This window comes from Rhamphochromis sp. 'chilingali' (assembly GCF_963969265.1).
Source record: "Rhamphochromis sp. 'chilingali' genome assembly, chromosome: 16".
In the NCBI taxonomy this organism is placed as follows: domain Eukaryota; kingdom Metazoa; phylum Chordata; class Actinopteri; order Cichliformes; family Cichlidae; genus Rhamphochromis; species Rhamphochromis sp. 'chilingali'.
Window position 1 is genome coordinate 14,446,537 of NC_137943.1, and position 18,021 is coordinate 14,464,557.

Below are 18,021 nucleotides of genomic sequence, written 5' to 3' on the forward strand. Positions count from 1 at the left end.
AGCTTGCAGTGTATTAAACATATAGTTGTTTTTCTTTTTTCTTGTTCTTTTTTTCATTTTTTTTTGTGTCCACCCTTGACTGACCTCAAGCTTGGCAATGAAAAAAAGCGTATGTTTAAATTGTCCACTCTTTCACTCACTTATGCGCTCTGTAGTGTTTGCTGCAAGCAATTTCACTAGGGAACGTGCAGGCGGCAGTTGATACATTTCACACGCTAAACAGACGTAAAGCTGCTACAGAATTACAGAACACACCCATTTGAACCACATTTGAGGTCAAGGACAAATCAGTTAGTTTCTAACACAAGTCTGTGCACATTTAATTTTATTTAAAGCTTACTTTGGATCAAGTGTTTGGGGACTGCACCTGCAAGCATGCTTTTGTATACTAATCTTCAATATATAAATACAGTATTTATGCCTATTGCAAATATTTCATAAGCAGGCTACTTCACCTCTGATAGACTGGTGTCCTGTATATTGTGCTCCACCCGCTCACCTTATCTCTATGCCTATGACAATCGGGACGAGCGTGGATGGAAGAGCTACTTCACAATTCATAAGTATTTAATTATTTTATTTCTGCTTTCTACTACACATGAAACATGTTTCTGTGTTTTAAATGTAATACCTGTACTGATTTTCCAAAATTTTACCTCTAACATGTGCCCTTTATTCAATAATGCTTAAAAAGATTAAAACTAAGACTGAATGTAATTTAAACTAAAGTAAAACTAAACATTTTCAAATAATACGAAATAAGCTGAAGTCCACTCTGGAAACTAAACTGAAACTACATTATAAAAATAAAAACTAGTCATAAAAAGCAAAACTACTATAACTCTGCTGACTTTCCTTTACAAACGTGCAGGCTCAAAGTCCACGTTAAGCTACCCCTGATAATAACATCATTTATTCTTCACCCCGAGGCTTTAGAAAGCTACCCCAGAGCCACTGAAGACATTTTTTTCGAGCTAACCATGACTTGTAAACTGCCTTTGACATGTAATATTGGTCTTTAATGTGAGTTACTGTCAAGGCACCTAATGGAACTATGACAATAAACATGTTTTGTGTTGAAGCATTAGCACAGGCATTTTTTATTATCTGTGAAATTCTCACTCTGTCGTGTGAACAACGCCATGTACTCACATATAAGTGTGCCATGCCAGGTTAGCATATCTGACAGAAACAAAAAAGGCGCGCGTGCAGACACACATATCAAAAACTACAAAAGACGGGCGCCTTTTTTTCTGTGTGTGTGTGTGTGTGTACAAATCTTCATAAGAGTGTTTGGAAGTAGCGATAGGTGCAGTGATGCATAGCTCATTCTTTCTCTGTGCAGGACATCTGATAATAAGCCAATCACTGCGGCTGATGGAGAAAGGTAAGTGATGAGAGCACTGTCTCACAGCGGCAAATGAGACTGAGAGGAATAGATGTGTGTTGCTGTAGACCAGGCTGCTTTCTGCCTGGCAAGACCACCTACCACCTGAGACCAGGGCCAAAGCAGCACAGCCAGTCACAGCTGAGACAGCCCTCATTGTTACAGAGAGCACATACGCAGTAAATGATTGCCTCAACACAGGTCTCGGCAAAGCATTGGCATGAAAATATGGACAGTTTGTGTTTGTTTCATAATTCATCATATCTGAAGAAAGATGTATAGTTCTGTCACAAGTGGAGGTAATTCTGGGCTCTGTTTCACACAGGCACTAATTATCTTATGATATATTTACAAATTAACAAGTGCTCTGTCAAGCCTCGTGACATTTCATGCATACAGAAAAGAAAACACTGATAAATGAGGCTCAGGTTCGCATTAATTACTGCACTCTAACTGCACTGAGAAAAATAAATGGTAATCTTATTTTATTTTGGTACCTGCCGTGGGACTCCTACGCAGAGCTGAAATGGAAACAGTGCTGGACTACTATTACGAGGCATACATTGATCACCCGCTTATCGCCAGCTGCAGGTCCACACTGCAGAAATACACAAGCAAGCGCACGTCCCAATATACATTTGGTACAGAGCCGTCACATATCCCCCCTCCTGTATTGGTCTCGCATTACTTTTTTACTGCAACTTGAAATGCCCAGTGCACATAAACAAAGAGAACCAGAGAAGTAAAAACATCATAAGATAGGTGTGAATAATTGCAATATTTTTGGTTGGTTACTGCGTTACAAGGTCACCCTAAAGGCATAACAACACATGATCAGCTGTAAAGGCAATAAAACTTGGCATCACTAAAGCGTTGTTGGTGTGTGTGTGTGTGTGTGTGTGTGTGTGTGTGTGTGTGTGTGTGTGTGTGTGTGTGTGTGTGTGTGTGTGTGTGTGTTCATCTGAAACGCAAACTTGCAGGACAATACAAGCCTGAAGGAGACCAGGAGCACATTGCAGTTCACTAATCACATACTTACTGCCATCTTTCCCTCTGCAGTTCATCTATTTCCTGCTTTTTTCTTTCGGCTGCCTCATTTCACAGCCCTTAAGTATAAACCGAGACCAGTGATAGAGGAGCAAGACAGAGAAAAAGATCCTGTCAGGGTACAAAAAGTGTATGTATTCAGTATTCTTGCCATCCTGCAAGTCCTGGCTGTAAAACAACTAAATAACCAAAGAACTGGAAGTACTCAACAAGCTGTTTCAGTTGCATACATGATACTGACTTTCATGGGGTTTATGTAGAGGGAACAACATTATCGTGTCAGTGAAAGAGAAATCCTTTAATCCTTGCTTGTGTATGGATTCATATTCTTTCCAAGCGTGTCTTAAAGCAGCTCTCACCTGCTCATATGAACAAAATGTTTGCAGCTGCTCTGTGCTCAGATGTCCTCATTATACTGATTAGAAGAGATTTGGGATTTTGGTCTCATCACCTGCATCGGAGGCATACTAGAAACTTTTCTGCCAGAATCGACACGATGAGTGATTAAAGCAATAAGTATTTGAATTTAGTCGATGAGAACACAAGAACCAAATTAGAACAGATTTTAAAAAACATCCAAATATTTATTGGGCAGAAACCAAAATGATGTGGATATGCCAACGTTTGCTATCAAGTTCAAATACAAATCAACAGGCGAAGGAATGTCAGTAATGTGTCGTTGCTCGTTTCTGATGCCACGAATAAGCATAAGCAGCCAACATGTCAAACTAACAAACAAACTTTACCAATTTGGTGATCTATTTAAGCAGCAGAAGCTTTTTTTCCTCTGTCAGTGTCATGTCAGTGTCACTGCTGCTCTGTAATTAGAACAAGACTGAGCAAATATGGCTTGTTTGGAAATGTTGGCAGGAGAAAACCTGTTTTCTCAAAAAAGAACATGACAGCAAAAAAAAAAACCCCAAAAAACCCACAAGATCGCTGGAACAATTTCATTTGGACAGAATGAACCAAAGTGGAGATGTTGTACAACACTACATGTGGAGAAAACTAAACAAAGGATGTCAGCACAAACACCTCAAGCATGGTGTTGGAGGAGTGCTGATTTGTGCTTGTTTTGCAGGCACAGGCCCTGAGCACCTTTCAGTCACTGAGTCAACCACAAACTCCTCTTTATACCAAAGTATTCTTGAGTCAAATGTCCAACAATCTATCAGAACAATGATCCCAAGCACAGCAGGAAATCTACAACAGGGTGCCTCGAAAAGAAAAGAAAAGAAAAGAAAAGAAAAGAAAAGAAAAGAAAAGAAAAGAAAAGAAAAGAAAAGAAAGTGTTGTAATGGCCCAGCAACAGTCCAGACCTGAACCTCACTGAAATGCTGGAATCCTCACAAAGCTGTGCATAAACAAATGAACTGAAGCAACACTGTAAAGACGACTGGGCCAAAATTCCTCCACAGCAAAATGAGAAGCCATACAAAAAACAATTAATTGAAGTTAATGCTGCCAAAGCTGATTCTACAAGCAGTTGAATCATGAGCTGCACTTAGTTTTACACAGAACTACATAGACTACTAAATCTAATTATAATATATTAACAAGATATAATAAGAGAAATGTTACAGAAGAGATGAATGTTTTCCTCTTGCGATTTGTTGCCATTGTAGTCAGTGACCAAAGTTACTTTATATGTACAAAAATGAGGTGAGACTGAGAAACATTTTTTTTTAATGATGAAAAGAAGAGGCATGATACTTCTCAATAACACAGTTAGTATATAAGTTCTTTTCTTTTTCTTTAACTAAGCAGTAGTCTTGATTTGGTGATGATGATTTATACCATTTGCGCTGTTTAAACACAGGAAACTCGGCTAAATGAATGTTAGAAGATACAATAATATCTAACACTGGATTTAACTGTTATCATTTTGTGACAAATCCTTTTTCCATCTCTGTTTTTCTGGTAGATTCATAGAAGAGTGTGGATGTCCTTGTACCCCTAGTGCTTTCAACCTTTTAGAGACCCTGTATCTCCTTTCATCCTTTCATCATGGGGACAATGTCTGACAGTCTAATAAATCATACATTGAATAAAATCCAAACATTAAAAGAACAAGTTTTTGCTTTGAACTTTTGGTCGCACTTTGAAACTAATGTACCTCATGTATGTCAAGTGCGAGTCAGAGAGAAGAAGTTTATGTTAGAGAGGGATGCAGAGGAGACAAAAAAAAATTGCATGGGTCTGTGTTAGCTTTTCTGCTTTGATCTCTCTTGCTATTATCTACTTTCGCCCGCGGTCAAGTGTGCAGCTGTCATTGCTCCCCATGAAACAAGGAGACAGACAGAAGGGGTGTTCCTGTTGAGTGAGGACTGTTATGAGTTCTCAAGTCTGTGCTGTCGCTGCGCACAACGGAGCTTATGTAAGCAGGAGAACGAACGAGGGAGGGAGGATGCGGAAGACAAAGAGCAAAGATGAAAAAGAACAGCAAGAGAGAAAAGTGTCAGAGAAAGAGAGGGAGAAGGAGAAAGATGAGGAGAGCTGTCATCATAAAGAGTCTGACTCATTCCTACTGCTCTGGATATAGCAGTCGAGCTGAGAGGCATGTTGCTAATGTACGACAGCTCGAGAACAATTACATTCCTTCAAACCAGGATTAGGTTCATAATGTGGAAGAGAATGGGGCAGACTCCTCAAAACTAGGCTGTGAAAGGACTCAATTTCCATTGAAGCCACCTCCAAATTATGCCTGGTTGAGAGTCTTCAATATTAAATCAAGACATTCATTTAAAGGGTGGATACCATAAAGAAGTATTTCTGTCTCAAATATGCCTGAAAAAAGGAGTATTCAATGAGTTGTAGCACTGAGCTACACACTTAATGTTCAGGAGGTAAATACTGCATTTTTTAATGTAAACCTTTGGTGTTTTAATACTGAGGTGTTCACTGGGTCCATGCTGGACAGCTTTATGTGTGAATGCCTGATAGCACCCACATAAGTCAAATATATGATTTTCATTTTGTCATATTCACTGTGCCATTGTGTCTGCAGTTATCCCCAGAGGCAGTTAAGGGTCTGATTGGCATGTTCTCCCTCTGTAAGTGCCTCCAGAAAGGACTGGCTGTGAATGCTGCAGTCAAATAGCTGTAATTATCTGCAATCAGTTGACAACCGGGGGCCGACTAAAAGGCTGCTCACACACAAACATGGTGGAGGGAGAGACGTATCAAGGAGCATGGAGGGTAAAATATCTCAAAGGAAGAAGAGAAAAATGGTGGCCATGTTAGTTTTGGGGGGGGGAGAGAAAAAAAAAGATCAAATCATGAAGCAGCAGCAGATGTGTACACAAATCAGACAAGAAAAGCGCAACAGCAAAGAATCCTGTATCTAAAGCCTTATGTTGCCTAAACATCCTCATGCTTCTCCATTCAAAAATGTCCTTTTTCCACCCGAGACATTCTGGCTCTATACATTTTATTTATAAATTATTTATAAAGTGGCTTTATGAATCATATATAGAAGGTTTGTTTTGAAGTTAAAAACTCAGTATTGACAGGCAATATGTGATATGGCTGAACGCTTTCTGCTGCCAGTTGCAATGTCGAGAATTGGCCTACTTTTCACATTTACTTGAACATACAGTACTGTGCAAAGACTTGAGTCACTCCTCATGTCTATATATTTAGCTAGGAAAATGGGAGAAAGGTGCAGTGATTGACTGAAACGTGTGGAAACATACATTGAAATAAAAAAAAAAAGTAAAAGTGGAGTCTGTGCAAATCTGACAAGCTTGAAATCAAAATTTGGTGTGACAGCCTTTATTCTTCAACCCAGCCTGAACTCTCTTAGGTACAGTTTCTCATGATTTCTTTAAAAAGACTTCAAGAGTAGTTCTAGAGATTTCTTCTGCTGAGATCATTTCTGATGAGGCTTCAGTAAACAGTAGATGGATCGACTGAAGCGCCAGATTCATCTCTCAGCTCCTGTTGTCAGATTTTTGAAGGTTTTTTTTCCCCCGTTTCTTAGATCATGACTTAGAGTTTCTGTGCTATCTATCTGTAAATTGTTTTTTAGACCTTTTAGACCTTCTTTTCTCTCATTTCTTAAGGAGACACTGCACACCAAGTTTTTGGCCTTTAGGAGTCACCTTGTTGGTGAAAAATAAGGATTTTTTCCCTGACAAATTGTATTATTCAACTAAAGAAATTGGAACAAATGATATGTTTTTGGAATGGGTTCTGCTAGTAACAATTGGTTGTTACTAGCATTGTTTTTTGTTTTCTGTTATGTGTAGACTCAACACTAATTCATCCCGTGAGTTAGGTACCTTTGTTATGCTTGACAGATTCATAGGTCAGTGTTAAGTGGCTTAAAAAAAGAAATAATTTCTCTGAAAATGCCACAAGGAGCGGATGGAAAATAAACGGAAAAGCACCCATTGTACAGAGAAGACCCTCAAAAATCCTGGATAAGTACTGCTGAAGGCCACTTAGAAAAATTTTACAAGAAACCCTCCTTTGAAGCAAAGTATAAAGAAATAAGTGGTGGCGCAAGCTCATTGTGCAGCACTGTGTTTTAGAGGATTGAAGAAGAGCAACAAGCCTGCCTTGTTTGCAAGATATTTTGTAACCCTCGCAAGCCTGCAAAATCCAAAATCTTAGAAGGTCTCGAAGATTACATCCCTAATAGCACAGACTGAGCACTGCCACTGATGACTAAGACGGGCAGAAAGAAACCTTGATTAGAAGAAGGATGACACGTGAGTAAGAGGGGGTTTATGATGTTGTCAGGCAGCACTCATTTCTCTTAACAGCTGTAACATAAGACTGACATATGAGTGGAGGATTAAGGCCACAGTTTTTAGGAATGTGTTTGTGAGGAACCTTGAGCTTGTCTTTCATATGAAATATACACATTTCTAAGCTCTTGTGTGCATAGAGTAGACATAAGGGTAGTGGAAATCAGACAGCATATTGCTTCTCTTTCAGCATGAGCCTCAAGCAGTCTTACCCATAAGTAAATTAACACCAATCAGTCCAAACCACACCTCCTGCCTCTTCCTTCATCCAATCCAATCCAATTTTATTTATAAAGCACTTTAAAATACCCAGCACAGGAACAAAGTGCTGTACAGAAAATAAGTTAAAACAATAAAATAACAAAAAACAGCAAATTAAATAAATAAAACACATAAGACATAAAATTAAAACAGCCCTATGTTAAAGCAAAAACAAGATAAAACAGCATCGAATCACCTAAAAACAACTAAAATAAAAATAAAAATAAAAAACCAACATCTCACGTGGTGTCAAAGGCCAAGGTAAAGAGGTGGGTTTTCAAGAGTGACTTAAAAACAGATAAAGAAGTGGCCTGTCTAATCTCTAAAGGAAGCTCGTTCCACCGTTTGGGAGCTGCTACAGCAAAAGCACGATCTCCTCTAAGTTTACGCCCAGTCCTGGGTATCTTCAGGAGCAGCTGATCAGCTGACCTGAGAGAGCGGGTGGGTGTATAAGGCTGTAGCAGCTCAGAGAGATAAGATGGAGCTAGGCCATGGAGAGCTTTAAAAGTAAATAAAAGAATTTTAAAATGAATCCTAAAAGAAATGGGCAGCCAGTGAAGTGAAGCTAAAACAGGGGAAATGTGCTCAAACTTTCGAGTGCCAGTTAAAAGACGAGCTGCGGCATTTTGCACCCTCTGTAGATGACTAATATATAATGCACTGACCCCTATATAAAGTGCATTACAGTAATCCAGCCGAGTGCTAACGAAGGCGTGGATCACTGTCTCAAAGTGCTGCCGTGAAAGAATTGGCTTTATTTTTGCCAGCTGCCTGAGGTGAAAGAAGCTAGATTTTACCACGGCCTTAATTTGATTATCAAACTTTAGATCACAGTCCACTTTGACCCCCAGGTTTGTGACAGTTGGCTTAACATACTGTGCCAGGGAATCTACATACACATTGGGGGTCTCAGTGGGGCTACCAAAAACCATCACCTCTGTCTTTTTATCATTGAATTTTAAAAAGTTAACAGACATCCAAGCCTTAATGTCATCGAGACACTGAAGTAATGGCTGTGTAAGGTATCTGCCTTTTTTCTTTAGAGGGACATAGATCTGACAGTCATCAGCATAAAAGTGGAAAGCAATGCCGTGCTTTCTCAGTACAGAACCAAGAGGAAGCAGATATAAAGAGAAGAGGAGGGGGCCTAGAACTGAGCCCTGTGGGACACCACACAAGAGGGGAGCGGAGGACGACGCATAGTCACCAAGGCTGACACAAAAAGTTCGCCCCGTCAAGTAGGACCTGAACCACTCCAGTGCTGTGCCCCTAATGCCCACCCAGTGCTCCAAACGAGAGAATAAAATGGCATGATCCACGGTATCAAACGCAGCTGTCAAATCTAAAAGCACAAGAACAACACAGTCCCCAGCATCAGTCGCTAAAAATATGTCATTAAAAACTTTTAAAAGGGCTGATTCAGTGCTATGAAAGGGTTTAAAACCAGATTGGAAAACCTCTAAAACATTTTGCTTTTCCAGGAAGGCCATTATTTTGTTGTAAACTACCCTTTCAAGAATTTTGGAAAGAAAAGGTAGTTTGGAGATAGGCCTGTAATTTACAAGAACCATAGGATCAAGAGCAGGTTTTTTAATCAGGGGTTTGACTACTGCATGTTTAAAATCTTTAGGGACAACACCTGACATCAGACTATGGTTTACCAGCTCAAGCACCAAAGGACCAACTGTAGGTAACACCTCTTTTAAAAGTCGAGGAGGGACAGCATCATTTGGAGACCCTGCAGGCTTAAGATGACCAACAGTCTCCTTTAAAAAGGATAGAGTCACAGGCTCAAACCTGTCAAAGACAGCAGAGCAGGAAACAGAGACTGAGAGGTCGTGAGCATGAGGCCTGCGATTGGTTTATTATTGCCACAAAACAAAAACTCCCTGCAGTCATTTGAAATCTCCAAGTGAAATCTCCTTTGGAACTTAGTGAGACCTTCGCAAATTCGTTCTAAAGTTAAAGTCATTGCCTGTATGCACAAAATTATAATTTGCCTATTCAGTTGTGAGAGATTTGGGATCTTGCAAGTTTTGTTGCGTTTTCTTCTGCCGATTTTAGCAACTGCAGAGCAGTAATAGTCAATCACACGCTTCCTCAGTGCATGAGGTTTCACATTACTCGTATCCCGTGGGCGCATGCAGCATTAGGGCTGTGACAGAAGCTGTGAAGCACTGGCCTGGAATCGCTGCTTTGGAGCATGCTCAAAGGCTAAACAGTCTCAAATGAATAGATGGTAATTAATACACAAAGCACCCGGGAGAGTGAAGTACAATCTCAGGGCAAATTAGTCCATCAATAAAATGGCCCACAGACACAATTTGAAACAGGGACTGGGGTGAGGGGTGGGGTCAGTATGATAGGCAATGAAAAGCATCAAAGTTACATAAAAATAGACAATGAGGTCTGTAGAAAGGGGGAGGCATATTATAATCAAACATTAGTAATTAGATTTCTATCGTCTCTAAAGAAATCCAACAACTCTAACAAATTACTCTTCCATCTTCTTCACTTTTCTCTTCCCTCACAATCCATCGATCTCCGATAATGATGAAATATGGCTTTGAGATATTTGAAGAAAAGTGATCGCAAATAACCTGCACAAAATGAAAATTTCAACTGTGCTATTCTTCTTAAACCGCCCCAGTCAGAGTCATCATCTTGCATATTCCAGCGTTCCTGTGCGTCAAACTCCTTTTTCAGGCATCTCTCTCTGTGGATGTTACACCTCTGCTTCCATCTCCGAGGATGTGAAAATGATGGGCAGATTATCACATTGTCTGGACATCTGTGCATTTATCTGCCTGAGGGTGAGGTCTGAATTACAGAAAAATGCCCCCCCAAGGTGCAGAACTCACAGTCACGATCTGGGCAGCTCCTTGTTGTGGTCTCTGAAAGATCAAAGGCTGAGGAGGGCTGCATGAAGAGATACAGAGTGGCAGAGAGGCACACGAGTCCCACGGTGGCTCCAGGAGAACATGAAGGCTTTGGTTTGAGATTTAAAGTGAAAGGCAAGCAGCACCGAGACATGTGACTGAATCCTTGCTGATCCAGTGTCATTCATCTTCAAATGCTAGTTTTACACTGTCAGCACATCTGAGAAACATGATGTCTAACACACAGGCAGATATCTGCGCTGGAAGGCGGGCAGGTTGTCCTATGAGGCTGCCTGCTAAATGAGGGCTCCTCAGTCAGTGCTGTTGACTTACTCTGAGGCTGGTAACCGCTGGTACGGTATGGCTGTAACCATATAGACATTTAAGGAATTAGCAGCTATATATAAAACTGCAAATGGACACTTAAGTTAATGAGAGAATAATAAAGTGTAATTAGTAAAGAGATTGAGTTTAATAAGCGACATATTATGGATTCACTTTGTTCTGTACATATATTATTAAGTCTGTATGGAGAGCTGCATTGCTACATCAGCAACACTGCATCCACAGAGTGCCTTGTTAGTGCTTGTAAACTGAAAATGATTCAGCCTCACAGACAACACAAGGTCACCACTTATGCTCAGGTCTTTTTAAGCATGTGTATTTCAAACTTTCAACCTCCATATGTGAACAAACCCAATTAGGAGTGCTGAGACTGAGACAGAGGTTTCATTCAAAGAAGCACAAGCAGTTGAATAAAACAGTCTATAAGATTTCTGGTGGATCTATGCAGGATAAATCATGCTCTGCTTCTGTTAGGAAGCCCTACCCACTAATCAAACATTGTCTTAATTCTCCATCTCCAGGATCCAGCATCATATTGTCTCAACAAACTGTAAATCGTCCACATCCCTTAAATTTAAGACCAAATCAGGTCTTTTGCAAGTTTCTTAATCTCTCTTTTTATTCCACATCTCAGTGCTTGGTATTAAAATATTTGAATATTCTTCTTTCAAATTAGTGTTAATACTTTTATTAGTACAAGTATTGGCTGTAGAGTTTCCTTCCCACCGTCGCCAAGTGCTTACTCTTAGTTTGATTGTTGGGATTTTGTCTCTATTATCGTAGGATGTTTACTTACAATATAAAGCACTATGAGGTGACTGTTGTTGTGATTTGGGACGAGATGAATTGAATTGAATTGAATTGAATTGAATTGAATTGAATTGAATTGAGGATGACACCAGCCACTGAGCTCACGTGTCAACATAACCACATGACAGGAAATTAAAATCCATTTACTGATAAGGACTAAGACTGAAAGCCCTGGTAAAGTCTATCAAGTCCACCCTGAGTTGTTCAGTGAGGCTCTGTTCAGAGTGTTGTCATTCTTTTTTACTGAATAGACACGATGCCTAAAATCCCTTCAGCTGTTATTTTTCTCCTATAATACATTTTCATTGGGAATATTATGTTTAGAATGAATTTAAGCTATTAAAAAAGAAAGGAAAACCTACTCATTGAGCGCACTACAGCGTCAGGCTCACCTTCTGGACTCGCTACAGAATTGAAACACTCTGTATGCATGGTACATAAGGCAGTCAAGCAATCATTTTACAATCCTGTACTTCACTGACTGGCACTCAGTGTGTACTCACCTAAAACACTTTTGAAGGACATGGACAGCACTGTTGTATTTATAAACTCACAGACCACTTCATATGGCAGCGACTCAGTGTATCTAGGCATTAAGACATCATTATGACAACCTACTGAAGTTGAAATTGAGCATCTGAATGGGGAAGAAAGATGATTTAAGTGACGGTGAACATGGTTGTTTGTCCCAGACATGCTGATCTAAGTATTTCAGAAACTGCTGCTTTACTGGGATTTTTCTACACAACCATCTCCAGGGTTTACAGAGGATGGTCCAAAAAACTCCAAGGAGACTGGCCAGACTACTTGAAGTTGATAGGAAAGTAACATTAACTAATATAATTACCCATTACACCCAAGGTATCTAGAAGAGCATCTCTTAATACACTGAAACTTGAAGCAGATCTGATACAGCAGGAGACTTTGCCGGTGAATTATGACCTCAGTTTCCTGAGAGTGCAGTTCACTGATGTGGTCTTCTGCTGATGAGCAATTGAACATTGTTTAAATGCCACAACCTGCCTTAGTATCAGCTTCATGTATCCTCTTTTTTGCGTGGATGCCTCGACACTACAGGCACCCACCTGTTACACGAAGAGAACACCTACAGTGGTCCCCTGTAGAAACCTGGATTCCACTTCATAGCATGAGTCTGGGATTACATGAAGACTCAGAGACAGCCTACCTACACAGAAGAAATGTGGCGTGTTCTCCACGATGCTTGGAGCCATCTGTGTACCAAGCACCTTAAAAAGTGTGCAAATGTGCTGAGAACAACATTTTAAAAAGGTCACACTAATTCCTGATTTGAATACTTATTAGTTTACTTCACTTTGCATGAAGTTTATTGAAAAAAAAAATACACGGTCAGTGATATGACCAACACATTACTGTATATGGTTATGCACAGTAAAATAATATTCCAAAATATTCCATCTGGAAAAAAATAAATGGATAAAAATACATTTGGAGTAGAGGGAAAGTTTAGATATGCAGGGGGTTTTTCAGGAGTGTGTTTGTATTTTTAATAAGCCAAGCCTTTAGGGAGTTGAGACTCTAATATATCAAGTCTCTGAGCGGTCACGTATTCTGGTTTGTGACGTCTTGAGGCTACAGCACCAGAAAAACTACTTTAATTGTAAGGTTTGCCATATCAGGTCTTTTTTTCCCCAGTGATTTCAAACTAAAGCGATGTAACAGTGTAATTAAAAGCAATTAAAATAATCAAAGACTGAAACAATATTCAAGGCGTCATAGCCTTTATGTTCCAGACAGACTACAACTAATGCTGCTTCACGCTTCTTCGTGCTACTCAGTGAGAGAGGGCACAGAGCAGCTCCCACTGTGTGCTGGACAGGCAGCTTGTTCTCTGAGCACAGTCCTCATTATGTAAGGACAAAAGGGGACAGAAAGCTTCACCCAGCTAAGATCTCTCTAGTGCCCGAATCTGGAACGTACATGTCCGTGAGCAATGTTTGCTCGTTTATATTGGATAAAATGTGTCCACAGGAGGGTTAGAGTTGCCCTTGAAACATTCTTTAAGGTTTTGTCCCAAACTTGCAAAGTTTCACTTTATTACCTTGACGTGTGCTCAATAAAGGATGAAAGGAGAACCCCAGATTACAGAGTGCTGAGAAAGAAAAAAATTTAAATCTCTATGTTCATTTTGAAACTTGGTGGAATTATTTTTATCCAGATCAAATGAGCTTTCAATCAGTGATAATAGAAAGAACTCTTCACACAGATGACGCACTCTAGCATGCGGTGAAAGAGCATCCTTGGGACTAATAAGTACCGACAAATCAGCGGGGTGAGAGTGTGCATTTGGTCAATTAAGGCCACAGACAAGCTCATTATAAGCAAGCATGCCGAGTGTTTTGAATTTAAAAAAAAAAGAATGCAATAAAAAGCTGAAAATCAGCTAAATGCTGGTCGGAGTTCTGCGGATTAGATCGACAAACAATTAACACATTTTTGGGGAATGAAGTATATGTGGAGGTCTGCTAGAGGCTGCTTGCATTACATTGGAAAACAAAGAGTATATCCCCGGTTTGTTTAGGTCAGTCTCTTCACTTCAAAGGCTACAGAGCAAACATCCAATTTTAATAACTGACAGCTAAAGCAGTGTGCGATTCAACTGGAATTGGGCACAGTACCAGCAAAGGTATGACTCATCAGCATCGCCACAAGTCTGTTTATCAACACTTCCTCTCCCCTCCCACATAAAGGTGGCCTGCAACCACCTAACCCTGATATAACCTAATCAGATTTACATCTGTTCGCGTGGCTTCTTGTTAGTGGCCTCCATGTCACATAGAAGGATGAGTTTGCCTCCAGGCTTCACATCACACACAGAATGACAATACCTACTTGTCTTATTAATTTAACAAGGGGAAAAAAGAGGAAATATGCTGCAAAGCATCTGCATGAATATAATCTGCTCAGACAAAATGGCCTAATGTGTCTGAAGTGCTGGCATCGCAGATGTAGCTTCATAAAAAGAAATTTGGCAGACCCTCTGTCTGTTTGACGGCTAATATGGCTGACAGACCACAGGCCTCATCTGCAGAGCAAAGTGCCACAGACTCTATCTCCCTAATAGCGCAGCAGCGCTCTCTGCTGGTGAGTAATAATACAAAATTCAAACCCCACTCACCTCTCTTTTGCAGCATTTTTGACCATTTGCTTAAAAATATCAAAATCACTGTTTGCAGCACGTTGCTGTTCAAAAACTTTGACATTTTTCCTCCTTGACTCCTTGGACACAAAGTGATATTTATCCAAAATGGGTCAGAGTTTTTCAGAACTGGTTATTTCCACCCACCCTCATCACTCTGTGATCTAGTGGTTGCATAAAGCATGTTAATGTCAGCCCTCCCTCAGTTAGCGCCTGACACCTAATACCTTTTTGTTTTTTCATTCTCCGCCACCTGTTCTTGGCTATCAGACAGTTCAGAGTGAAACTCAGCTGCCATCTTTGTGGAGGAACAACAGCTCTGTGACAAAGGCTTCCCAGCACTGCCCAGGGGACCCCAAATGTTGAGGCAGGTAGGTATTCTTTCAATTGGGGTTTGACTTTACAGCTGAAACACAGAAAAGATTGATCAAGAATATAAGAGAAACATTAGGGCTTTAATTTTTTTGTGTATTTATATAGTGTGTATCCATTTGTCTGCTGGTACCATTGCTTTATCTATTTATAGGCCTGGAAGGGCATTACCTCAGTGTCTGTTGAGAAATGTCATGCAACACATAAGGCCCTTACTGTATTCATTTGTAAATGTTAAGGTCAGCAAACTGCTTTAATTTAATGCAAAAGTGGCAAAGTTGACCTTTTACTAGTATCGTTTTATGCAGTCAAAACTGAATCCCAATGAGACATCAGGATTTTTTTTTTTTTATGGGGGAAGGAATAGTGATAAGAACAACTGTGATAAGAGTGCGATCCAATGAATTATCTCGCATTCAGAACTTAAGAAAAAGCAAGAACATCCCTTAAAAAAGCTGAACTGGCCTCTGCAGCTTTTGTGATCTTTTTGTGATTGTCTGCTAAAACATGAAAAATTTAAATGATTTGCTACTCCCATGTTCCTTCTCCTCCATCTCTCTCAGGGAAGAAATGGAAGAAAGCTATGAAACATTTGAAGAGGAGTTATGGCCACCAAGAGCAGATCCTCCTCCACAGAAACCTGTTAGGCAGATCCGCAAACCAGGTGGCGACACACACACACACGCACTGAATTGTTAATGACTATGCATAAATGATTTCTTCCATTGCAAATACAGGATATGCGTACAACTCTATAAATACTAGGGAACAGCAGCACAAGGAGCCACCGAAATCTGACTCCTGGTGGAAAGCAACACAGTGATAATGAGCCACAGCCATGCTGGATGGATCATTTCTCAGTGCAGTGGGGTGCACTGCGCTTATTTCCACAAAAATAACATCTTCTGAAACATAAATCTAAACAAAAAAAGGAAAGTATCATATTTTCATGTCATATGTTTATGAGGCCTCTACAGCAGGAGTTTCTGGAAACTTTTTTTTTTGGAGAAACATTTTTCAGACTCATTGTCACAGTTTATTGCACAGTTTAGCTGGTTTGGTCTTGACAGTGTAGAAGTCGAATTGTTCTCTGCGCGGCTAACAAGCTAGGCTATCAAATAGCACCAATGGCTGTAGAAAACAATAGCACCAACAGCTTCATGACAGTTTTGCTTCTCACACTCATATCTGACTTTGCGCTGGGCATAAAAATCTGGGCTTTTGTTCTTTTATTGGTTAATGATCAAGTGCATCAACCTCACCCTGAACTTTGTGCTAAGTGCATGTTGAGATGGGGAAACATAGCATTTAACATTCAGCTCAAAGCCAGCCGGAGCTCCCAGCATGCCTGCAGTCTTTTCAACCAGAACAGTATTTTTCACTGATGACTTGTAGTTTATCTACAGAGGAGTTAATAAAATTGAAAAACATGTGTTCAGCCAGCACAAGTATATGAATATATGTTAATAGATGTAAACAAACCAGTTCCAGATTGAGTGCATGGCTGTTTGGGGTTTTGTTTTTTTGTTAATGGTGTATGATATCACCCTTCATTAAATCTCCATCTGTCCCTTCCAGAAATGTACGCTACCAGAAAAATCAGGGAGGTAGGTTGGAAAACAACCAGCATTAACAATTTCTCACTCAGCTGCCAGCCCTCACAGCTCACAGACGTTTTTTATTAACCTTCACATTGTTCTTAAATAGGAAATGGCTCCAGCTCCACAGCAGCCAGCACCAGAACCCAAGACTATAACCAGAGAAGTCAGTTTCCCCAAACCAAGTGAGTCCCATCTTTCTCCCCTACCCTTGTCTCCCTGATCCGTGCATCCTGTTAACTTCTTTTTTCTTTCAGCATCCTTGCACAAAACCTTGTCCATTCAGAATCCGACTCAGATCGAAACCCCGTGGGAGAACGTCACCCTGAACCGCTGTTTGCTTGTGGCCATTACCATCCTGGTGCTCACCTCAGGTTTTCAGAGGCTCAATGGCAAGTAAACCAGTGAACTAAAGTGAAAACTCAGGTATGAAAATAGCACATCTACTGTGAGTGAGTGATCCTTTCTTGTAACCAAAACAGAAACCTTACGTGGTCACAAAGCAGTTGAAGAGGAAGAAACTGGACTGACCATGAGGCGATCAGGCTCACTGCGACACAGAAGACCACTGCCGGAGGTAAATTGGCGATTAAAAATGATCGCTGATCAACATAGGTGGCGTGAACATTTTGTTTGATTGTTCTCCCCCGGCAGCCTGAAACATCTCTGTGGGAAGTCGTGTTTTGGTGGCTGCCTGACTTTGATGACGAGGAAGAAGAGGACGATGATGATGGAGAGGTTAAAAGGGGAAAATCAAAGAGAGGAGCAACAGCACGAGGATTAAGAGCTCTGAGAAACAAACCACTTCCAGATAAGAAACTCATAAAGCAAAGAGATAAGAACTTAAAGGGCAGGAGAGCCACGAAAGCCAGAAATGAAGAAATCAAAGTAAAGAAAGGTAGAGACAAAAAAGGTGATCCTGAAGATGCAGGAGATGAGGAGGCTGTTGCTCAGGAAAATAAGAGGTCAGAGGCAAAGAAAAAGAGTCCAGAAGAATAATTTCACTCTAGTAGAAGCTATTTTCTCATCAGCTGGTATGATTTATTCATTATTAAAAGGTGGCAATTTTGTCAAAATCTGAGCCTTAAAGTGTGCTTGCAATTAAATCTTCTGACATGACTTTGTGCTGTGTTATAGATTTGGATGCTTTCTGGTGGTTTGGTGTATTAAATCCTTTATTTCAAACCGAGGCATCTTGTTAACAAATTTGTTTTTCTGGTTCTGAAAGGTGGCACTGAATAAATTATGCCCATCCATTCAAATGCAGTTAAAATGTCAACAGTGTGTTGCTAGAAGTGACTTCAAGTGTCAAGTGACTTCATTTGTCCAGTTTAGCTTGTTGTAGAGCCACTAAAGAGAGCCCAGTTAAATAAAACTGTCCTCTCAGTAA

At 40.2% G+C, this 18,021-nt stretch overlaps 1 protein-coding gene across 2 annotated transcripts; it reads left to right on the plus strand.

Moving 5' to 3' along the window:
* Positions 1-14,905: 14,905 nt before the first annotated feature.
* Positions 14,906-17,945, plus strand: LOC308412609 (uncharacterized protein). 2 transcript variants are annotated; one of them, XM_080907104.1, is made up of 7 exons: positions 14,906-15,032; positions 15,597-15,697; positions 16,612-16,640; positions 16,741-16,816; positions 16,889-17,023; positions 17,114-17,208; positions 17,286-17,945. In XM_080907104.1, exons 2-7 carry the CDS (start codon positions 15,604-15,606, stop codon positions 17,628-17,630), a joined length of 774 nt encoding a protein of 257 aa, XP_080763230.1. In that variant the 5' UTR covers positions 14,906-15,032; positions 15,597-15,603; the 3' UTR covers positions 17,631-17,945. The 2 variants fall into 2 exon arrangements, with proteins under 2 accessions (XP_080763230.1, XP_080763229.1); XM_080907103.1 differs by having other exon boundaries at positions 14,959-15,028.
* Positions 17,946-18,021: the final 76 nt, after the last annotated feature.

Bases quoted from the DNA above. Each gene is read 5' to 3' on its own strand.
- LOC308412609 (XM_080907103.1), top strand. The intron at 16,641-16,740 runs GTAGGTTGGAAA...GTTCTTAAATAG, and splicing joins CTACCAGAAAAATCAGGGAG to GAAATGGCTCCAGCTCCACA. The intron at 17,209-17,285 runs GTAAATTGGCGA...CTCCCCCGGCAG, and splicing joins ACAGAAGACCACTGCCGGAG to CCTGAAACATCTCTGTGGGA.